This window comes from Pristis pectinata, unplaced genomic scaffold (genome assembly GCF_009764475.1).
Source record: "Pristis pectinata isolate sPriPec2 unplaced genomic scaffold, sPriPec2.1.pri scaffold_118_arrow_ctg1, whole genome shotgun sequence".
Classification (NCBI taxonomy): Eukaryota; Metazoa; Chordata; class Chondrichthyes; order Rhinopristiformes; family Pristidae; genus Pristis; species Pristis pectinata.
The window spans coordinates 40,156-64,098 of NW_026262465.1; the positions used below are offsets into that span (position 1 = coordinate 40,156).

General features: G+C 50.2%; 1 protein-coding gene across 8 annotated transcripts in view; it reads right to left on the reverse strand.

Moving 5' to 3' along the window:
* Positions 1–20,239, reverse strand: part of LOC127567112 (ribonuclease inhibitor-like) — a 58,802-nt gene extending 38,563 nt beyond the window's left edge. The window contains exons 1-12 of one of the 8 annotated variants that reach the window (XM_052009797.1): positions 15,987–16,895; positions 15,784–15,887; positions 14,987–15,098; positions 14,124–14,210; positions 13,776–13,952; positions 13,023–13,193; positions 12,044–12,214; positions 11,289–11,459; positions 10,541–10,711; positions 9,530–9,721; positions 8,582–8,749; positions 7,699–8,433 (exon numbers count right to left, since the gene is read on the reverse strand). In XM_052009797.1, coding sequence (XP_051865757.1) covers positions 8,346–8,433; positions 8,582–8,749; positions 9,530–9,721; positions 10,541–10,711; positions 11,289–11,459; positions 12,044–12,214; positions 13,023–13,193; positions 13,776–13,952; positions 14,124–14,210; positions 14,987–15,098; positions 15,784–15,887; positions 15,987–16,264 — 1,890 coding nt within the window. In that variant the 5' untranslated portion in view covers positions 16,265–16,895 and the 3' untranslated portion in view covers positions 7,699–8,345. Of the gene's footprint in view, positions 1–7,698; positions 8,434–8,581; positions 8,750–9,529; positions 9,722–10,540; positions 10,712–11,288; positions 11,460–12,043; positions 12,215–13,022; positions 13,194–13,775; positions 13,953–14,123; positions 14,211–14,986; positions 15,099–15,783; positions 15,888–15,986; positions 16,907–18,492; positions 18,727–18,814; positions 18,911–18,992; positions 20,113–20,202 lie in introns of those variants that run through there. The other 7 variants (XM_052009792.1, XM_052009789.1, XM_052009793.1 and 4 more) reach the window with 7 other exon arrangements.
* Between the last annotated feature and the right edge of the window lie 3,704 nt (positions 20,240–23,943).

Below are 23,943 nucleotides of genomic sequence, written 5' to 3' on the forward strand. Positions count from 1 at the left end.
AGATTGCAGCGGGTACTGTACAGGGTACTGGTGAGGCCACAGCTACTCTCTACTGAGCTACCGAGGAAGGGACTTGCTCAGAGGACTTGGAGTGGAAATATTGTGCACCGATAGGGGGGGGTCTATGTGAGTTCACCCTCTGTGCAGCCACAAGCTCTAGTGGCAGTCAGCCCTCCCCAATGGTGGTCAGTCGACCTTCCCCCGGCACCGCTCTTTTCTGACCTGCCGAACTCTCATGTCACCTTGTGCTCTGATCCCACTGGTCACGATTGGGAGAAGGAGCACTCCTATGAGCCGTATGAAGGACTCACGGTGAATGTACGCTTGACAGGCAAAGTTGAGGTACAGCAAGGAACAGCCCTGATTGCAGAAGTGCCAGATATGTTGTTGAGGCTAACAGGATTAATCCACCCACATTTTACACTCAATAAGGGACATACGGCTAAGGACCTCAGTGTCTTGGCATAATGCTTGGTGAATCTTGCTGATCTTAATTTGACTACTATACAGACGTTCCCTCAAGGTGTGTTGACCTACTGAACGACAGCTCAAGAAGCTTTTGGCAGATTGGAACATCACCGGTCACAGGACAGAGATTCCCGATGAGGTCTGGTCTGCATCTCCGTATGAGGTAGGAAAATTACCCGTGCGCCAGTACACATATCGGTAAAAACCTGACGTCCAGCCACAGTACCCCTCGGAACCAGAAGCACATGAAAGCATCGTGGATTTTTGACCTCCTCAGGCACTCCTATTAAGAATGCTGTTTGTTTCTCACCTCCTGGCGTCTCTGTCCCAAACTTCCCACCTGGCAATAGTTAAGTGTGATGCACACACTGAAGTCCAAGACCCCATTTCCCTGGGAAATGCTTATGCGATACTATCGCCAAGGCAGCTGCTATCCAGGGACCCCTCACCTTCTATTCAGACGGAGATAGACAACTCTTGAATGGACCGGCCCTGCCCGACGTGGGGAGTGTCGAGAAACGTCAGGGGGACGCCCCTGCAGATCAAATTAAATTGTGGAAACAGCAGGAGTGCACCAGAGATCGTGACACACGGTTATGGACCAGCCCTGCTGGACAGGTTTGCGTACCAGATACATTTCTACCAATGTTACTGAACTATATACATGCCCTGAGTGAGAGAATGATGAGTTAGGTACAGAAACTGTGGTTCTTCAGACTCTACGTTCGCAGGTACATAACACCCAGAGAAAAGCTGAAGGACGATCGCGGTGGATACATCTCTCCGACTGTGAGAGGATTGGCCTTGGGTAAGGCCAGCATGACGCGACGGAGGACGAGACCCTTGGTGACACTTTTAAGAGGCGAAAATGGACAGTTATCGTATCTGTAAGTATTTTGGGGTTCGTTTTGGGCATCCTTGTAATGAATACCTTGATGCAAGGGGAAAAGTGGTTATCATGAAATGATAAAAGGAGGGAATGTAGAAGGCAATGGAGAGGGAGCTGTGGTGAACAAAGGGTTACTCTCTCTCTGCTGGTTATATAGCCACTGTAAACAGCTTGAGCCGCCCGCTCGTGTGGTCTGCTTGGCGTGATAAGGAGCTGCTGAGCTGTGGGGCCTCGAGGCCACAAGGAGACTCTGTGTTCGGAGCATCGGAGAGCGAGCAAGCGTCCTGATTGGTGGAGCGACCTACCTACGGGAGACCTACCTCCGCTACATAGGAGAGGCAGCATCCAGCAGAGCAGTCGTCAGGGAGCGGTCGTCGTCGGAGTGGTCTGAGTCAGAGTGGTAAGGCTTTGGCTCGATAGGCTTCGGCGAGAACAAGTAAGGGGTGAGATTTATAGAGCGGGGGTAAGTTACTAGTTTATTAATTTCAGCAGCATTAGACAGTGCCATAGCAGTATGCAGCTGGGATTAGTGTTATGTTTGGAGTGCCAGATGTGGGGACCCTGGGAGACTACCAGCCTCCCGAGGACTACATCTGCGCAAAGTGCATTGAGATGCGGCTCCTCAAGGAACATTTTAGGGACCTGGAGCTGCAGCTCGATGACCTTCAGCTGATTGGGGAGAGTGAGGAGTAGATGGACAGAAGCTATAAAGAATTTGTAGAGAGTACCTCTGTGGCGGTCCCCCTCAAAAATCAGTATATCATTTTAGATACTGTTGGGAGAGGAGGACCACAGCAATCGGGTCTTTGGCACCGTGCCTGGTGCTGTGGTCCAGCGGGGAAGGAGTAATGCAGTGGTTATTGGAGATTCCGTAGTGAGGGGAACAGATGGGAGATTCTGTGAGCCCAACAAGGACACCCGGATGGTGTGTTGCCTCGCTGGTGTCAGAGTACGGGTTGTCTCGGATCGGGACCAGAATATTCCGAGGGGAGAGGGTGATCAGCCAGAAGTCTTGGTACATGTAGGTACCGATGACATAGATAGAAAAAGAGATGAGGTCCTGAAGGAAGATGACATGGAGTTAGGAAGAAGGCTGAGAAGCAGGAGCTCCAGGGTAGTAATCTCAGGATTACTGCCTGTGCCAAGTGCTGATGAAGGCAAGAATGCAGGATCAGGCAGATGAATGCGTGGCTGAGTAACTGGTGCAAGAGGCAGGGCTTCACATTCCTGGATCATTGGGACCTTTTTTTTGGGGGGGAGGTATGACCTACCCAAAAAGGATGGGTTACACCTGAACTCCAAGGGGTCCAATATCCTGGTGGGAATGTTTAATATAGCTGTTGGGGAGGATTTAAACTAATTTGGCAGGGGGAAGGAAACCAGGATGTTGGGACAGAGGAAGAGGTATAATAGGAACAAGTCCAAGACAGTGTGCAGTGAAGATGGTAAGAGGGACAGGCAGGTGAACAGACAGGATAATTTGCTGAGCAATAGAAATACATAGAACATAGAGAACGTAGAAACACTACAGCACAATTCAGGCCCTTTGGCCCACAAAGCCGTGCCGAACATGTCCCTACCCTAGAAATTACTCGGCTTACCCATAGCCCTCTATCTTTCTCAGCTCCATGTCCCTATCCAAAAGTCTCTTGAAAGACCCTATCGTATCCGCCTCCACCACCGTTGCCGGCAGCCCGTTCCCCACACTCACCGCTCTCTGAGTAAAAAAACTTACCCCTGACATCTCCTTTGTACCTGCTCCCCAGCACCTTAAACCTGTGTCCTCTTGTGGCCACCATTTCAGCCCTGGGGAAAAGTCTCTGACTATCCACCCGATCAATACCTCTCATCATCTTATACACCTCTATCAGGTCCCCCCTCATCCTCTGTCGCTCCAAGGAGAAAAGGCCGAGTTCCCTCAACCTGCTTTCATAAGGCATGTACTGCATTCCAGGCAACATCCTTGTAAACCTCCTCTGCACCCTCTCTATGCTTCCACATCCTTCCTGTAGTGAGGCAACCAGAACTGAGCACAGTGCTCCAAGTGGGGTGTGACCAGGGTCCTATATAGCTGCAACGTTACCTCCCGGCTCCTAAATTCAATTCCCCGATTGATGAAGGACAATACACCATCTGCCTTCTTAACCACAGAGTCAACCTGCGCAGCCGCTTTGAGCGTCCTATGGACTCGGACCCCAAGATCCCTCTGATCCTCCACACTGCCCAGAGTCCTACCGTTAATATTATATTCTGCCATCATATTTGACCTACCAAAATGAACCACTTCACTTCCTATCTACGTCCCTCTGTAACCGCTGACAGCCCTCCAAACTATCCACAACACCCCCAACCTTCGTGTCATCCGCAAACTTACTAACCCACCCCTCCACTTCCTCATCCAGGTCGCTTATAAAAATCACGAAGAGTAAGGGTCCCAGTACAGATCCCTGAGGCACACCACTGGTCACCGACCTCCACTCAGAATATGACCCTTCAACAACCACTCTTTGCCTCTGTGGGCCAGCCAGTTCTGGATCCACACTGCAATGTCCCCTTGGATCCCATGTCTCCTCACCTTCTCCATAAACCTCACATGGGGTACCTTATCAAACGTCTTGCTGAAATCCATATTCACTACATCTACTGCTCTGCCTTCATCGATGTGTTTAGTCACATCCTCAAAAAATTCAATCAGGCTCATAAGACAGGACCTGCCCTTGACAAAGCCATGCTGACTATTCCTAATCATATTATACCTCTCCAAATGTTCATAAATCCTGCCTCTCAGGATCTTCTCCATCGGCTTACCAACCACGGAGGTAAGACTCACCGGTCTATAATTCCCTGGGCTCTCTCTACTCCCTTTCTCGAACAAGGGAACAACATCCACAACCCCCCAATCCTCTGGAACCTCTCCCGTCTCCGTCCACGACGCAAAGATCATCGTCAGAGGCTCCGCAATCTCCTCTCTCACCTCCCACAGCAACCTGGGCTACATCTCATCCGGTCCCGGCGACTTATCCAACTTCATGCTTTCCAAAAGTTTCAGCACCAGCTCTTTCCTAATATCTACGTGCTCAAGCTTCTCCCACTACAATCCCCCAGATCTTTTCCCATGGTGAATACTGACGTATTCATTAAGTACCTCCGCTATTTCTTCCTCATCCATACACACATTCCCACTGCTGCACTTGATAGGCCCTATCCTCTTGCATCTCATCCTCTCACTCTTCACATACTTGTAGAATGTCTTGGGGTTTTCCTTAATCCTGCCTACCAAGGCCTTCTCATGTCCCCTTCTGGCTCTCCTAATCTCTTTCTTAAGTTCCTTCCTTTTAGCCTTGTACTCCTGCAGATCTCTAACATTACCGAGCTCTCTGTACCTTTTGTAAGCTTTTCTTTTCCTTTCAACTAGATTTATTACAGTCTTTGTACACCACGGTTCCTGTATCCTATCATGACTCATCGGAACATGTCTATGCAGAGCTTAAATACAGCGAAATTGATAGCAGATACTGGTGTAAATGTACCGTATTTAATTGCACATAGTGTTAGGAATAAAGTGGATGACCTTGTAGTACAGCTACAGATTAAAAATATGACATTGTGGCAATCACCGGGTCATTGCTTAATGACGGATGTGATTGGGACCTGAATGTCCAAGGGTACACAGAGTGAGTATAGGGCAGATGGGTGGGTAGGCAGAGGGGGTGGTGTGGCCCTGATGGTTCGCAACGATATCAAGTCAATGGAAAGAAGGGACATAGGCTGAGAAGAGGTGTAATCCTTATGGGTGGAGTTAAGAAATGGCCAGGGTAAAAGGACCCTAATAGCAGTTATATATCAGCCCCCTAACAGCAGCCGGGATGTGGACTACAAGTTACAGTTGGAAATAGAAAAAGCGTGCCAGAGAGACAGTGTCAAGATAATTACGGGGGATCTTAACAGGAAGGTGGACTGGGAAAGCCAGCACGGCAGTGGATCTCAGGAGAGTGAGTTTGTGGAATGTCTACGGGACGGTTTTTTGGAGCAGCTTGTTGATGAGCCCACCAGGGGATCGGCTGTTTTGGATTGGGTGCTGTGTAACGAACCAGAGGTGATTAGGGAACTACAGGTAAAGGAACCATTAGGAAGTAGTGATCACAATAAGATTGAGTTCAGCTTCAAATTTGCAAAGGAGAAGCTGATAACTGGTGTATCGATATTTCAGTGGAACAAAGCAAATTACAGTGGCATGAGGGAGGAATTGGCCCAAATTGATTGGAAATGTAGCTGGCTGGAGGGATGGCAGAGCAGAAATGGATGAAATTTCTACAAGAAATAAGGAAAGTGCAGGACAGATATATTCCAAGAAAGAAGGTTATGAATGGTAAGATGGCACAAATGTGGATAACAAGAGAGGTGAAGGCTAAAATAAGAGCAAAAGGGAGGGCGTACAAGGAAGCAAAATTAGTGGGAAAACAGAAGACTGGGAAACTTTTAAAAACCTACAGAAAGAAACTAAGAAGGTCATTAGGAAAGAAAAGATGAAATATGAAAGGAAGTTGGCAGATAATATACAAAAGGATGCAAAGAGTTTTATTTTAAATATGAAGTAAAAGAGACACAGGTTGCTACGGGACCAATTGAAAACAGTGCAGGAGAGATTATAATTGATGACAAAGAGATGGCAGAGGAACTGAATGAGTATTTTGCATCGGTCTTCACTGTGGAAGACATCAGCAAAATACCTGATAGTCAGGAGTCTCGGGATAGAACTGAGTTCAGTCAAGGTTACTAGAGAGAAGATGCTCGGGAAGCTAAATGGACTAAGGACAGATAAGTCTCCCGGACCGGATGAGGTGCACCCTTGGGTTCTGAAGGAGGTGGCTTTAGAGATGGCAGAGGCATTGGTGATAATTTTCCAGGCATCAGTGGACTCCGGCATGGTTCTGGAGGACTGGAGGGTCACAAATGTAGTTCCGCTGTATAAGAAAGGTGGGAGGCAGCATAAGGGAAATTACAGACCTACTAGTCTGACATTCATGGTGGGAAAGTTATTGGAGTTTATCCTCAACGCCGAGGTTATGGAGTACCTAGAGGTACAAGACAAGATAGGTCAAAGCCAGCATGGTTTCATGAAGGGAAGATCCTGCCTGACCAACCTATTGGAGTTTGTCGAGGAAATCTCAGGTAGGGTGGACAAGGGAGAGGCTGTGGATGTTGTGTATTTGGATTTTCAAAGGGCCTTCGACAAGGTGCCACACAAGAGGCTGCTTAATGAGAGCCCATGGAATTACAGGAAGGATATTAGAACGGGTGGAGCATTGGCTGAGAGGCAGGAAGCAAAGGGTGGGAATAAAGGGGTCCTGTTCTGGTTGGCTGCCGGTTACCAGTGGTGTCCCGCAGGGGTCGGTGTTGGGGCCGCTTCTTTCTACACTGTGTATTGATGATTTAGATTATTGAGAAAATGGTTTTGTGGCCAAGTTTGCGGACGACACCAAGATAGGTGGAGGAGTAGAGAGTATTGAGGAGACGGGAAGGTTGCGGAGAGACTGAGACAGTTTAGGAGAATGGGCAAGGAAATGGCAACTGAGATCCAATGTTGAGAAAGGTGCGGTTGTACACTTTGGAAACAGAAATAAACAGGCAGATTATTATCTAGATGGGGAGAAAATTCAGAATACAGACGTGCAAAGGGACTTGGGGGTCCTCGAGCAGGATACCCTAAAGGTTAACCACCAGGTCGGGTCGGCGGTAAGGAAAGCCAATGCTATGTTGGCCTTCGTTTCGAGAGGTATCGTGTATAAAAGTCGGGAGGTGTTGATGAGGCTCTACGGGGCACTGCTGAGGCCTCATTTGGATACTGTGCACGGTTTTGGGCCCCACATCTTAGGAAGGATGTGCTGACGTTGGAGAGGGTTCAGAGGAGATTTACGAGGATGATTCCCGGAATGAAAGGGCTGACATTCGATGAGCGTTTGTCGGCTCTTGGACTGTCCTCACTGGAGTACAGGAGAATGAGAGGGGACCTCAGAGACATCTCAAATATTGAAAAGACTGGACAGAGGAGATGTGGCCGAGCTGTTTCTCTTGTTGGGCGAGTCCAGGACCAGGGGGCACAGTCTGAGAATTAGAGGAGACCCGTTTAGAACAGATGCGGAGAAATTTCTTTAGCCAGGAGGGTCGTGGATTTGTGGAATTCGTTGCCACGTACAGCTGGGGAGGCAGCAACGGCAGGAGTCCTTCCCCCCCCCCCCCCACCCTCCACATGTCCTCCCTCCCCAACTCCCCCCCCGCCCACCTTCCCCCCCCAACCACCTCACCCCTCCCCTCCCCTCTCCTCACTCCCCCTAAAGGGCTGTTGGTCAGCCTGACCGTCACACAGTGACAGGACGTGCCCCCTCACCCCCAACCTTCTGCAATGCCCCCCACCATTGGGGGTGGCAGCTGCCCAACACAACCCCTCGCTCCCTGTCCACCCAAGCCCGGGGGTTCAGTGCTGGAGAGAAAGGACTGGGCCGTCCGTCACCGGGGCCCCTGAGGTGGGGACAGGATTCACCCCCTGAGAAAGTCGAGCCGCGCTGTAATAACTCAGACAACAGCAGAGCACAGAATTTACCATTGATGGTTTAACGCCAGCGGGAGTCAGCGAGACAGAGAAAGAGGGAACAGTGTAAATCGAGCTCTGCACTGATCCCCACTCAGAGATGCACCAGTCAGTGTGGACCTTCACTGATCCACCAGTCGTGGGAAGCTGCACTGATTGAGCCCACCCTGGGCCCTTCCTGCCTGTGCACTGGGGAACATCCAGCCCTGGACATCTGATGGAAGCAGCACCCTGGGACCGGGCGGCCGAGTCACATGTCCCGGGACTGGGCGTCTGACACCACAACGGGAGGGCACACTCGCTCGGTTCCAGCTGCGACGTTCGGGTTTAAAGGGGAGGGCGAGAAATCGGAGAAAAGTGTTCCTGTCCCGGGGCGATGCTGTTCACACGTTGGGATGTTCACAGGACCACTCTCAGTCCGGCTCTGGTTCCCGCCAGGGACTTCAGCTGATTCCTTCCATCTGAACTGAACCGATTCGCCTCCAGCCTGAAACAGATGGGGGAATAAAGAGGAAATACACAGATGACACAACAGTGTCAATAACGGGACACTGGGGTTAATGTTTCAACAACATTTATAGACAAACATCACCAGACAACCCCGGGGATACACCCATATTTTCATCAACACTCACCTAAGCCACTCCAGACACGGGAGGGTCTGTGTGAGGCGGCGCAGAGCGGGGACAGATCGGTCTGTGAGGGAGTTTGATTCCAGGGCCAGCTCCCTCAGTGAGCGGTTTGTACTGAGAGCGGAGACGAGATCCTTGGTGCCAGAATCTGTGAGGTCGACAGCCCACAGCCTGGAGATCAGAGAGAAATACCAGGAATCAGAGGATCCCCAGAGTTTGTTCATCACACTGACACCGTCCCCAGTGACAGATCTCCTGCTGACCCCAAATTCCCCAGCCGCCTGCTGTGGGATTGGACTGTTCCTTCCCACCTGGTCCTGAGTACAGTCGGCTCCCGGCTGTCCAGCAGAAGGTGTCTGAGACTCAGTGTGCGGTTGAACTGACTGAAGGGTCTGACGGTGAGACCCAGTCCCAGGCCCACTGATGTCAAAGCTCTCACTGAAGTTGCACCACTGTGAATCTCAAAGACATTCAGGGACAAACACAAACGCATGAAAATCTTACATTCAAACCATCAAATCCACCCTCACAGCTGAAAACAGTGAAACCCACTGGGCTGAATGACGTCCAGTGAAAAGGGCCACTGCCCGTTCTCCCAGTCACTGCTACTGCCCACTGATCCCACGGAGACCGCCGGACTTGAGCCGGGTTTACCCTGCCACAGGCTCAGCCACAGGTTTCCAGCTTGTTAACTGGGCAGCCCCAGGAAGGCCACACTGCCCTGTTGGCTCCCCTCGGACACCTCATTGTGGTGACCCAGGGCCAACTGGGATCACAGTGGGCAGAGCAGAGGACGGCACTGCCGTTGTCAGCCAGACACAGAGTCCGACTGTGGGACGTGTGTGAAGAGTCACGGGTCAGTGCGACACAAGTGCTGGTGTCCCGACGGAAGACCTGCCCCAGAGTTCAGTGTCAGTGACTGTAAACACCATCTCACACTCTGCGACTTACTCCAGTTTGTGTATTTTACACTCCGGGTTCCTCAGAGCCTCAGACACCAGTTTCACTCCCAAGTCTCCCAGTTTATTACCACCCAGGTTCAGCTCCGTCAGAGGGCGGTTTGTACTGAGAGCAGAGGTGAGATCCACGAGAGCAGAGGTGAGATCCACGACACCAGCAGCTGTGAGACCGACACACCGTAGACTGTGAATCAGAGAGAGATGAGAAGAGTAATCCCAGGGTTTATTAATCCCACTTTCACCAACACCCACTGTAATGCTCAGGGTTTATTCACCCCACAATCACTGATAACACCAACGTCCAGCATCAGAAATTCTGCACAATTCTAGTCACCTCATTAAACAAGGGATGTGGAGTCTTTGGAGAGGGTGCAGAAGGTTCACCAGGATGCTGCCTGGATTAGAGGGTTTGAGCTATAAGGAGATGTCTTTTAGTTTATGAGGGGTGTAGATAGGGGAAATGGTCAGAATGTTTCTCCCCAGGGGTGAAATGTCAAGTACCAGAGGACGTGCTTTTCAGCTGAGAGGGAGAAAGCTGAAAGGAGATTTGTGGGGCAGCTTTATTTTGTACACAGAGAGTGGTCGGTGCCTGGAACGTGCTGCTGGGGAGAGTGGTGGAAGCAGCTATGACAGTGGCGTTTCAGACACTGTTGGATGGACACATGAATCAGCAGGGGATAGAGGGATATGGACCATGTGCAGGCAGAAGGGATCAGTGTAAGTAGGCATCATCAGCTCAGTGAGAACGTCACAACTGTGTGGCCCGAGGGGTCTGTTCCTGTGCTGTACCTGTTCGATGTTCTATGTTCAGACACCCAGGGAGTATAAACACCAGCACACCTTCTGCTCCGGAAAGGCTCAGATCTCCCCGGAACAAGAGGGAGAAGCCGGCAGGAAGCTGTACACGATGTGAGGGCCTGTTATTCGGGCTGAGCAGCAGCACGGACAATTGGAGATCGATGGAATGATGATCTGCCCCAATCCCTCACACTCTGGGACTTACCCCAGTTTCTGTATTTTACACTCCGGGTTCCTCAGAGCCTCAGACACCACTTTCACTCCCGAGTCTCCCAGTTTATTACCACCCAGGTCCAGCTCCGTCAGTGAGCGGTTTGTACTGAGAGTGGAGGCGAGATCCACAACACCAGCAGCTGTGAGACCGACACACCATAGACTGTGGATCAGAGAGAGATGAGAAGAGTCATCCCAGGGTTTATTGATCCCACTTTCACCAACACCCACTGTAACGCTCAGTGTTTATTCACCCCACAATCACTGATAACACCAACGTCCAGCATCAGACACCCAGTGAGCGCAAACACCACTGCACCTTCCCGTCTGGAAACGCACGGATCTCCTCGGAGATCTCCCCAGCAGAACCAAGGTGAAGTTGGACATTTGGGTGCACATGTACATCCCAGCCCCCACTCCCCACCTCACCCCACCACTCTGGTGCTTCAGTCTCCTGTTCTGTCCGTGTCCCAAACAGGGAACTAGGTAAAGGCAGCCCCACTCTCCTTCCACACACACGGCCCCTGTAGTGCGTGAGGAGATGATTCCACCTCAGACACACACTGTGACCGGAGGGGAACAGGCTGCATTGCAAACACTCTGGTCCTTGCAGAAGGGGAGGTGAGTGGACTAGATGGAGCCCGAGGTGAGGGCCCGTTATTCGGGCTGTGCAGCAGCACGGACAATTGGAGATCGATGGAGTGATGATCTGCCCCAATCCCTCACACTCTGGGACTTACCCCAGTTTGTGTATTTTACACTCCGGGTTCCTCAGAGCCTCAGACACCAGTTTCACTCCCGAGTCTCCCAGTTTATTACCACCCAGGTTCAGATCCGTCAGAGGGCGGTTTGTACTGAGAGCGGAGGCGAGATCCACAACACCAGCAGCTGTGAGACCGACACACTGTAGACTGTGAATCAGAGAGAGATGAGAAGAGTAATCCCAGGGTTTATTAATCCCACTTTCACCAACACCCACTGTAACGCTCAGTATTTATTCACCCCACAATCACTGATAACACCAACGTCCAGCATCAGACACCCAGTGAGCACAAACACCACTGCACCTTCCCGTCTGGAAACGCACGGATCTCTCCGGCAGAACCCAGGGGAAGTTGGACATTTGGGTTCACCATGTACATCCCAGCCCCCACTCCCCACCTCACCCCACCACTCTGGGCCTTGTGCTGCAGTCTCCTGTTCTGTCCGTGTCCCAAACAGGGAACTGGGTAAAGGCAGCCCCACCCTCCTTCCACACACACGGCCCCTGTAGTGCATTAGGAGAGCTGATTCCACCTCAGACCCACTCCACAGACACACACTGTGACAGGAGGTGAACAGGCTGCTTGCAAACACTCTTGTCCTTGGAGAGGGGGAGGTGCGTGGACCTGATGGAGCCCGAGGTGAGTGCCTGTTATTCAGGCTGTGCAGCAGCACGGACAATTGGAGATCGATGGAGTGACGATCTGCCCCAATCCCTCACCCTGGGACTTACCCCAGTTTGTGTATTTTACACTCCGGGTTCCTCAGAGCCTCAGACACCAGTTTCACTCCTGAGTCTCCCAGGTCATTATCATCCAGGTCCAGCTCCGTCACTGAGCGGTTTGTACTGAGAGCGGAGATGAGATCCACAACACCAACAGCTGTGAGACCGGCACGCTGTAGACTGTGAATCAGAGAGAGATGAGAAGAGTAATCCCAGGGTTTATTAATCCCACTTTCACCAACACCCACTGTAACGCTCAGTGTTTATTCACCCCACAATCACTGATAACACCAACGTCCAGCATCAGAAATTCTGCACAATTCTAGTCACCTCATTAAACAAAGGATGTGGAGGCTTTGGAGAGGGTGCAGAAGGTTCACCAGGATGCTGCCTGGATTAGAGGGTTTGAGCTATAAGGAGATGTCTTTTAGTTAATGAGGGGTGTAGATAGGGGAGATGGTCAGAATTTTTCTCCCCAGGGGTGAAATGTCAAGTACCAGAGGACGTGCTTTTCAGCTGAGAGGGAGAAAGCTGAAAGGAGATTTGTGGGGCAGCTTTATTTTGTACACAGAGAGTGGTCGGTGCCTGGAACGTGCTGCTGAGGAGAGTGGTGGAAGCAGCTATGACAGTGGCGTTTCAGACACTGTTGGATGGACACATGAATCAGCAGGGGATAGAGGGATATGGACCATGTGCAGGCAGAAGGGATCAGTGTAAGTAGGCATCATCAGCTCAGTGAGTGTGTCACAACTATGTGGCCCGAGGGGTCTGTTCCTGTTCGATGTTCTATGTTCAGACACCCAGGGAGTATAAACACCAGCACACCTTCTGCTCCGGAAAGGCTCAGATCTCCCCGGAACAAGAGGGAGAAGCCGGCAGGAAGCTGTACACGAGGTGAGGGCCTGTTATTCGGGCTGTGCAGCAGCACGGACAATTGGAGATCGATGGAGTGATGATCTGCCCCAATCCCTCACACTCTGGGACTTACCCCAGTTTGTGTATTTTACACTCCGGGTTCTTCAGAGCCTCAGACACCAGTTTCACTCCCGAGTCTCCCAGTTTATTACCACCCAGGTCCAGCTCCGTTAGTGAGCGGTTTGTACTGACAGCAGAGGCGAGATCCACAACACCAGCAGCTGTGAGACCGACACACCATAGACTGTGGATCAGAGAGAGATGAGAAGAGTCATCCCAGGGTTTATTAATCCCACTTTCACCAACACCCACTGTAATGCTCAGTGTTTATTCACCCCACAATCACTGATAACACCAACGTCCAGCATCAGACACCCAATGAGCACAAACACCACTGCACCTTCCCCCTGGAAACGCACGGATCTCCTCGGAGATCTCCCCAGCAGAACCAAGGTGAAGTTGGAGATTTGGGTGCACATGTACATCCCAGCCCCCACTCCCCACCTCACCCCACCACTCTGGGCCTTGTGCTACAGTCTCTTGTTCTGTCCGTGTCCCAAACAGGGAACTGGATAAAGGCAGCCCCACTCTCCTTCCACACACACGGCCCCTGTAGTGCGTGAGGAGATGATTCCACCTCAGACACACACTGTGACCGGAGGTGAACAGGCTGCATTGCAAACACTCTGGTCCTTGCAGAAGGGGAGGTGAGTGGACTAGATGGAGCCTGAGGTGAGGGCCCGTTATTCAGGCTGTGCAGCAGCACGGACAATCGGAGATCAATGGAGTGATGATCTGCCCCAGTCCCTCACACTCTGGGACTTACCACAGTTTGTCTATTTTACACTCCAGGTTCCTCAGAGCCTCAGACACCAGTTTCACTCCCGAATCTCCCAGTTTATTCCAACCCAGGTCCAGCTCCACCTCCGTCAGTGAGCGGTTTGTACTGAGAGCCAAGGTGAGATCCTCAACATCAGCAATGGCGAGACTGTCAGCATACAACCTGATGGACCAAGAGGAAACAAAAGAGAGAACCAGCCAGATTCAGTGTAAATCTCCAGCGGTTACTGTTAACGATTCGAATAATGATGCCGGGGTTCATCAGGACAGAACTGGAACCACTAATGGAACTTTACCCACTCAGTGACCAACAGTCTCACAGTCCGGTACTTACCCCAGTCTCTGTACTTTACACTCCGGGTCCCTCAGAGCCACAGACAGCAGCTTCATTCCCCAATCTCCCAGGTCACTGAGTCTCTGCCTGAACACACAGCGAGAAACACCGTCACCAAAGTGGATCTGATACACTTTCTCTCTCTCGGACATTACAGGGAACAGACTTCCACCAGAGCTGTTTCCCCGGCAACCTGTGATACACAGAGTGACAGCAACACTGAACCGGGAGTGTTTGGGAGTCGTGGGATCCGGGGAGCTGCTGAATCCACGGAGAAGCCCGGGAGGGGTGATTGCTTCAAGCTTTACACTTCTACAGTGAGTGATTTGTTCAACGTGACAGACTCAATTGAGGTGTTATATTCAATGCATTGAAAACCCGAATTTCAATCACAACATTTCACCCTTCGAGTCTACAGCGGCTCTGCAGGGAGCAATCCCACCAGTCCCATTCCCCCTCTCCCCACTTCCCTGTACCCCTGCAATGTATTCTGTCCCACACTCCCACTTGGTTCCTTTTACCATTAACCCACACACGAGGGGGAACTGACAGCTGCCAATTACCCCCTCGACCTGCAGGTCTGTGGGAGGTGGGAGAAAACCAGAGCACCCGGGGGAAACACGCACGGTCACAGGGAGAACGTACAAACTCCACACACACAGCACCAGAGGCTGGGATTGAACTCTGGACCCTGGAACTGTGAGGCAGCAGCACTAACTGCTGCGACACAGCACCACCTGACAGAGAGGGTGCAGGTTCTGTGGATATTCCCACCCTCCAGCCCCCATTCCCCACCACCTCCATCTCCCAGTCAGGTCTCCCTGGTGTGAATCCCTTCGATCCCAGCACACAAGTCGATATACCTGTTCCAGGTGTCAGAGAGACTTGTCTTGGTCCCAGTCCCTCTCCCACGACTCAGATCCTCAAACACCTCAAGGCACGGACTGGCTGATTCCACATCCAGGGTCTCAGCGACTGGAGGGAGAAGCATAGATTCAAAGCATTCCCAGCGATCGGAGGAAGGTGGGGGGGAAGAGGGCTGGGGGGATGTTGGGACGAGGGCAAATGAGTTAGGGGAGACATGGGCAGTGTGGTCCCAGGACGGGAGTGAAAACAGGGAGTGCCGGAAATCCTCAGCAGGATGGGCGGCGTGTGTGGAGGGAGAGGGAGGGAGAGACTGAGAGTGACAGAGAGACACACAGAGGCAGGGGCAGAGATGGGGGGGCGAAGGGGGAGAGACAGTGCGGGGACGGGGAGACAGAGGGGGTGGAGGGGGGGAAGGGAGACGGGACAGAGGGAGGCGGGAGAGAGGGAGGGGTGTGGGGGGTAGACGGGCGGATGGGGAGAGGCACACAGATAGAGACGCACAGAGAGAGAGAGAAACACAGAGAGAAACATATCTCCACATAAGTGAGACATTCCATCCTGAGGAATCTCTTCTGCACCCTCACCAGTGCAATACCGTCCGTCCTATAGTGCGGTGACCAGAATTGTACAGAGTGCACCAGATGTGGCCAAACCACTGTTGTACAAAGTTGGACCAAGTCCTGCAGGATCCCTTCAACAAATACAACTTCTGGAAATGTAACTTCATTGTTTACATTTCAGTCACACTTAACCATCTGGAACAAACCAGAACAGGAATTGATGCAACTCTGACCTTGCTTCATGGCATCAAACATTTCTTTCAGTACCGTCTCTCTCAATTTTCCCACAGGTAGGGCACCTTCTGCTACAGACAGTGCCTGCGCATCCTCGCTAACCCTGCAAATATCAAACCGTGTGTTATAAACTGAATGCAACAACTTTCAGAAATTAACTTTAATCAAACCATGCAGAGTTTCAGTAAAGGGCACGTCCTACCTCCTGTCCTGACGCACTTCCTCCTGAAACAAATAAAACACAGATCTGAATTGACTGGGACTGAATATCCACGTTCTGACAGCAGAAAATTCCCCCAAAGTCGGGAGTTGGAGCCAGGTTCGGAGCGGGACCTTTGGAAAGAGGTGGGTCTCTGTGCGTGTGCTTGTGAGCTTCACCTTGCAAGTGTTTAAACGAAGCCTATTTGCAAAAATGTTACCGGTGATTGGCTGATTAACAGTAGCAAATAAAGGGAAGGTAGGTATAAGTGGAGTGGCCATTGTGAGAGTGGGCCGGTGTTAGAGTGGGAGACTGAGGCTTTGGCTCAAGAGGCGAAGGGAAGTCTCTGGTAAGTTTCTTTCTTTCTTGCTTTGGTGTTTCCTTTAGTGCCAGGCCAGCGTAGTGAGAATGGCTCCAGTGTCAGTGGGGTGTTCATCCTGAGAGATGTGGGAGTTCTGGGAGACATCCAGTCTCCCTGATAACTACATCTGCACCAGGTGCATCCAGCTGCAGCTCCTTACAGACCGTGTTAGGGAACAGGAACTGTAGCAGAAGGACCTTCGACTCCTATGGGATAACAAGGAGTTCATAGACACGAGCTGCAAGGAGGCAGTGACTCCTGAGCTGCAGGATGCAGGTAGCTGGGTGACTGCCAGGAGAAGGACAGAGAATAGGCAGGTAGTGCAGAGTATCCCTGTGGCTGTTCCCCTCAATATCAGGTGTACCACATTGGATACGGTTGGGGGGGGTATGACCTACCAGGGGAAAACTGCAGTACCCAGGTCTCTGGCACTGAGCCTGGTTGTGTGGTGCAGAAGGGAAGGTGGGGGAAGAAGAGGAGAGCGGTAGTGTTAGGGGATTCCATAGTAAGGGGGGCAGACAGGAGATTCTGTGGATGTGAAAGAGACTCCCAGATGGTACGCTGCCTCCCGGGTGCCAGGGTCAGGGATGTCTTGGACCGGGTCCACAGCATTCAGAAGGGGGAAGGTGAACAGCCAGAGGTCGTGGTACATATTGGAACCAATGACATAGGTAGGAAAAGAGAGAAGATTGTGAAGAGGCAATATGGAGATACAGGTAGGAAGCTGAAAAGCAGGACCTCAAGGGTAGTGATCTCTGGATTGTTGCCTGTGCCACGCGCCAGTGAGGGTAAGAATAGGTTGATTTGGCAGATGGATTCGTGGCTGAGGAGTTGGGGCAGGATTTCAGATTTGTTGATCATTGGGATCTCTTCTGGAGAAGATACGACCTGTACAAAAGGGACGGGTTACACCAGAACTGGAGGGGGACCAATATTCTTGCAGGCAGGTTTGCCAGAACTGTTGGGGAAGGTTTAAAGTAGTTTGGCAGGGGGATGGGAACAAGGGAGGTAGGTCAGAGGTTGGTGCATTTAGTGTACAAGTAGATGCAGTGTAGAAAGACTGTGAGGAAGGTGCTGGATATTCCGGGTTTAGATGTTTCAAAAGGGACAGGGACGGAGGTAATAGAGGTGGGGGAGTGGCTTTGCTGATAGACCACCAAGTGTGTGTTGTGTTCATTTCTGGTCACCTCATTATAGGAAGGATGTGGAAGCTTTAGAGAGGGCGCAGAGGAGATTTACCAGGATGCTACCTGGATTGGAGAGCATGTCTCATGAGGATAGGTTGAGTGAGCTGGGTCTTTTCTCTTTGGAGAGGAGGAGGATGAGAGGTGACGTGACAGAGGTGTACAAGAGGCACAGATCGAGTGGACAGTCAGAGACTTTTACCCAGGGTGAAAATGGCTCACATGAGGGGGCATAATTTTAAGGTGATTGGAGAAAGGTACAAGGGGGATGTCAGAGGTATGTTTTTTTTTTACACAGAGAGTGGTGGGTGCGTGGAACACACTGCCAGCAGAGGTTGTGGGGGCGGATACATTAGGGACATTTAAGATACTTTCAGATAACGACATGAATGGTAGAAAAATGGAGGGCTATGTGGGAGGGAAGGGTTAGATAGATGTTTGAGCTGGATAAAATGTTGGCACAACATGGACTGAAGGGCCTGTACTGTACTGTAATGTTCACTGTTCAAACTGCTGAAAATTTTTGAGATATAATGCGGGAACGCATTTGGAAAATGGACAGCATAAATTACACCAAAATTACCCGACATGCCAGATATTATCTGGATATAGATGATCAATCTGAAGCGTGTGTGAGAATTCATCATTAGTTCCTACTCACTGACACAACCACTCACACTCAGCGCACCAGACACACTCTCCGCAAGTGACTGTAACTGGATTTTAACGCGAGGTTCAGGGGAATATTAAACTTGGGCAACACAGAAATAATCACAAAATCTGCATCAAGGTCACAGCAACTCAATCCTGGGGAGGTTGCAACAAGAGCCGGTCTGCTCCAGAACAGACCGAACATTTCTCTGCCTGAAATCAGTTCTGAATCATTGGGAAATGCTGCACTGATTTCAAAACTCTCACCCATCACTTTGTGACGGTGGGCTTTCACTCAACTACAATCCCTCACCTTCAGAAACACCACACTGTCCTTCTGATCCATCTGTTCCTGTAACGTTGAGAGTCTCTCCTCGACAGAAGTTAAATTCTCTTGAATCTCCCGAAGATTGTTCTCCATGGTGTTGAGAATCCTCCCCTCCTCTTCCCTGAGATCGCCCAGTAAGCGCTGCTCTCTCTCACTGAGAACCTGGTGCATTTTAGCAAATTGGGATGTGATGTTGGCCTGCAGAGTGTGCGACTGTTCCTGTCAAATGAAAGGTGACGGTCGATATTACCCTGCAATAAAGAGAACAAAACTAGAGGACCGGAAAACTGGAAGCAGGAGATCTCACCCTCAATCCAGAAATCTTCTGTTTCTGTTGTTGTTCCATTTGCTGGATGGCTGATTTCTTCTCTGTGAGACATTCTAACGACGATTTAACCTGATTCTGGGATTGGGTTCAAGAACAAAACAGTTAGCAAGAAAAAGGTCAATAAATCTACAAGTGCTCAAAGTCTGTTTGCTTTTACCTTGTAGATTTCAACAGCTTCTACAATCGGCATGAAGTTGTGAGACTTGTGTTCCCTCGCATCTCTACAAATCAGACAGATCAGTTGCTTGTCCGTGTCACAAAACAGCTTCAGTTCCTCCTGATGTTTCTCACACTGAGGTCTGATCTCCGTCTCCTTCACATTCAGCTTTAATTTTTGAACGTTCTCAGCCAGACTTGCTAAGGCCCGATTTACCCTGAGGGTTCTGTCTGCAAACTGCTCTCTACATTGGGGACAGCAGTTTCTCACTTCCTTTTCCCAACACTGTGTGATACAGGAGCGGCAGAAGTTGTGGCCACAGTCCAATGTAACTGGATCGGTGAAGAAATCAAGGCAAATGGGACAAATTGCCTCCTCGGTTAACCTCTCTACCTGCTGTCTGAAAGCCATGTTAGCACTGATATACTTCCTGGTTGAAATTACTTTCACTTTCAAGGAGCTGCTGAACTGCTGCAGTACAGGAAGTGTCCACTGAACGCATGGCAACAGCCAGGGAAGGAACATTAAACATGACTGCTGAACTGCTGGGGTTCAGGGAGAGTGACAGCTAACTTCTAATGGAGGTGGCATTGATAACATATTCAATGAGCTTGAATGAAACAGGAAAGTAGAACCCGGGACAGTCTGAGGGCCAGGAAACAAAAAGTGTTTCAGAGCAGCTGTGGAAAAAGATGGTTCAATATTAATTTAAGATGACTGCTTTTCAAATAAGTTGTGCAATACAACAGGGGATGTGGAGATGACAACTGCACTGCAGGGTGACGGGTACAGTAGGGATTGCTGAGGTATGGGTGTGGGGAAAGCTGGACTGGAAGTTCTATGTTACAGGGTGTGACAGACTGAGGTTTTTGGTGAGAGCAATCCTGATCTCCAGTGCTCAGTGGGTGAAGAAGCTTCCTGACTTCAGCCCTGCACAGCCCGGCTCCAAGGGAAGGTCTTGCTCTCCCTTCTTCTGGGCTGGGCCACAAGAGGGAACGGTTTTCTTCTGTCTGCCCCGTCAACTTCACCAGTCCCAGACAGCAGACACACTGGGCTCGATTCCCAACACCGCCCAGCCTGCCACCCAGTGTCAGGCAGCTTCCACCACTGTGGGCGATCCACCAGGCCGGTTTAGCCCGTCAGCAGGGAAACCGGTGCATGATTGCCCAGGGCGGTGGACGGTGCAGCGGCTGAACTAATTCCGACTTACCGAGGGATCAGCTGAAGCCCAATGAACGGCTCCAGGGTTGGCTGGAATTAACGGAGGTGACAACGTGCTCCTTAATTCCATTCCAAGAAACGCCACATTCCTTTGCTAAGAACAGCTCCAGCGATGTCACACAGCTCCAGGGACCCGGTTCGATCCCGACCTCAGGTGCTGTCTGTGTGGAGTTTCCACGTTCTCCCCGTGACCGTGTGGGTTTCCCCCGGGTGCTGCGGTTTCCTGCCACATCACAAAGACGTGCGGCTAGGTGGGTTAGTTGCCGCTGTAAATCCCCCCTCCCTCAGTGTAGGGGGGTGGTGGGAGAATTGGGGGAGCCGATGGGAATGTGAGAGAAAACAAGTTACAAGGAAATAAGTGGGGGAACAGAGTTGTTGGGAATGCACTGAAGAGCAAGTACCGACTCGATGGGTGAAGGGCCTCTTCCTATTTCACGAGAAAATATCAGACAGAAATACTGTAAATCCTCAACAGGTCAGGCGGCGTCTGTGGAGAGAGAAACAGTGAACTCTTCTAAAATAAAAAGAGGATGCTGGAAACACTCAGCGGGTCAGGCAGCATCTACAGAGAGAGAATCAGCGGGTCAGGCAGCATCTACAGAGAGAGAACCAGAGTGAGGAGCTGGGGCCCCCAGCACCGATCCCTGCAGCACCCCAACACTCACAGCCTCCCAGGCAACAGATGACCTGTTTATTCCAATCGAAATCTGCCCATTAACCAATCCTCAATCCATGCCAGTGTATTACCCCCTGTCAATAACTGTGTGGCACCTCACCAAAGGCCTTCTGAAAGTCTAAATACACATCCACTGGATCCTCCTCATCTACTCTGTTGGTTACAACCTCAAAACACCCAGATTTGTCAAACACAATTTCCCTCAGCATCCACACCAACTCTGTCCCCTCCTGTTACTGTTTTCTAAATGTCCTGTCACCATTTCCTTAATAATGGACTCCAGCATTGTCAGCCAAACCGGTCCGTAGTTTCCTGCTTTCCCTCCCCCTTCTTTCTGAAAAGAAGGATTACATTTGACGTCTCCCAATCCCTGGGAATCCCTCTGGAATCTGTGGAATTCTGTCCCATGGCAATCAATGCCTCCATTACCACCATATTCAAACCTTGGGTTGCAGGTTTGCGGATCCTGGGGAATTTATCACATTTCGGTCCCATTAAATCCTGCAATATTATTTTTTGTAACTGATGCTAATTACTTCCAGCTCCCCATTTCCTCCAGGCCTGTTGTTCTCCACTATTTCTGGGAACGTTTGCGTGTCTTCTTCCTTATTTCTCTCTCACTCTGTGGGAGACCCACATTAAACGTTTGCTCATCTTTTCCTTTGTCCTTATTGAGAGAAGATTTTACAAGTCAGTTTTGACATTCCTCACTGTTGGATTTGGCTGTTTAATATATATCTTTTCGGCGATGTTTACAAGTGTGGTGTTTGATATCCCTCTGGTGTCTGTACAAGGTATAACTGCTTCTCACCTGGTGTTCTGTCACAAGGTGAATGAGCGTCTTTTCATTGGTTGATTTTTGCCATAGTTTTCAACAGGTATTTTCTGATTGGACCATTGTTATCGAAGGAATGTCTCTTACCTCAGGTATAAAAGAAGCTGTTTTATGTTTTATGATCTCGCCCTCTCTCTCGCTGATCTCGCCCTCTCTCTCTTGCTGATCTTGTTCTCGCTCTCTCTATCTCCTGTGCCTCTGGCTTTTGTTTTTCAGTTGCCACGTGCCGGTCATCGTTTCCTTTGTTCTCTCAACTCTCAATACAACGACCGTGAAGCAACGAGAATTTATGCCTCCTTCCTAACTCTGAAAAGAACCCGGGATCCAGACACCAGAATCCCACATCACGCTGCTTCCACTTTCTCAAATTCATTTCTCAGCTGTTCTTTGTGAAAACGTGAAATTGTCCCCATGCTCAAACCTCCTGCTCTCGCTGACTGTCAGCTGATCCTTTGATCTGACACTTTAACTGCTCATTAATCACAGTGACACCAACTTTCTTCTTGGGCTAGTGTTTGGTAAAGAATGCAACACTGTTTAACATGAGCCATTGCTTGCTGTCATGCCTTTTAATGCAGTCCCCCAATCAACCAAAGGCAACTCACACTTCACTTCTTTGAAATTTGCAGTTTACATTGAAGACCCTGCTTTCAAACTGAACTTACTGCCAAGCACAATATTAAACTCTATCATATTATGATCACTCTTCCCCAAAGGTCCTTCAACAAATGAAATATTAATTAAACTTCTCCAATTACAAAACACAAGATACAGAACATAGAACAGTGCAGCACAATACAGGACCTTCGGCCCACCATGTTGTGCTGGCCTTTAAACCTCACCTAAGACTATCTATCCCCTTCCTCCCACTTATCCCTCTATTTTAAATTCCTCCACATGCTTATCCAGTAATCTCTTGAATTTGACCAGTGTACCTGCCTCCAACGCCGCCCCAGGCAGCGCATTCCATGCCCCAACCACTCTCTGGGTAAAATACCTCCCTCTGATATCTCCCTTGAACTTCCCACCCACTACTTTAAAGCCATGCCCTCTTATATTGAGCATTGGTGCCCTGGTAAAGAGGCGATGGCTGTCCACTCTATCTATTCCTCTTAATATTTTGTGCACCTCTATCATGTCTCCTCTCATCTTTCTTCTCTCCAAAGAGTAAAGCCCGAGCTCCCTCAGTCTCTCCTCATAATGCATACTCTAAACCAGGCAGCATCCTGGTAAATCTCCTCTGCACCCTCTCCAATGCTTCCACATCCTTCCTATAATGAGGCGACCAGAACTGGACACAGTGCTCCAAGTGTGGTCTGACCAGAGTTTTGTGGAGCTGCATCATTACCTCGCAGCTCTTAAACTTGATCCCTCCACTGATGAATGCTAACACCCCAGAAGCTTGAACTACCCTATCCACCTGTGAGGCAACTTTCAGGGATCTGTGGATACGGAACCCCAACACGGTCCTCTGCGTCATCAAGGCCCCTCCCTTTGGTGAATATTGAAGAGAAGTATTCATTGATGACCTCACCCACTTCCACAGCTTCCAGGCACATCTCCCCACCTTTCTCCCTAATCGATCCTACCTTTACTCCCGTCATCCTTCTGCTCTTCACATATATCAAAAATGCCTTGGGGTTTTTTCACCCTACTCACCAAGGCCTTTTCATGTCCCCTTCTTTCTCTCCTCAGCCCCTTAAGTTCCCCCCTTGCTACCCTATATTCCTCAAGAGCCCTATCTGATCCTTGCTGCCGAAACCTCATGTATGCTGCCTTCTTCCTCCTAACTAGATGTTCCACCTCTCTTGTCACCCATGGTTCCTTCACCTTGCCATTCTTTCTCTGCCTCACCGGGACAAATTTATCCCTAACATCCTGCTAGAGATCCCTGAACAACAACCACATCTCCATAGTACATTTCCCTTCAATCATGTCTTCCCAATTCACACTCACAAGTTCTAGCCTTATAGCCTCATAATTTGCCTTCCCCAGTTAAATATTTTCCTGTCCTCTTTGCTCCTATCCTTGTCCATGATAATGCTAAAGGTTAGGGAGCAGCGGTCACTGTCCCCCAAATGCTCTCCCACTGAGAGATCTGTCACCTGACCCGGTTCATTACCTAATACTAGATCTAATATGGCATTCCCTCTCGTCGGCCTATCAACATACTGTGACAGGAATCCGTCCTGGACACACTTAACAAACTCTGCCCCATC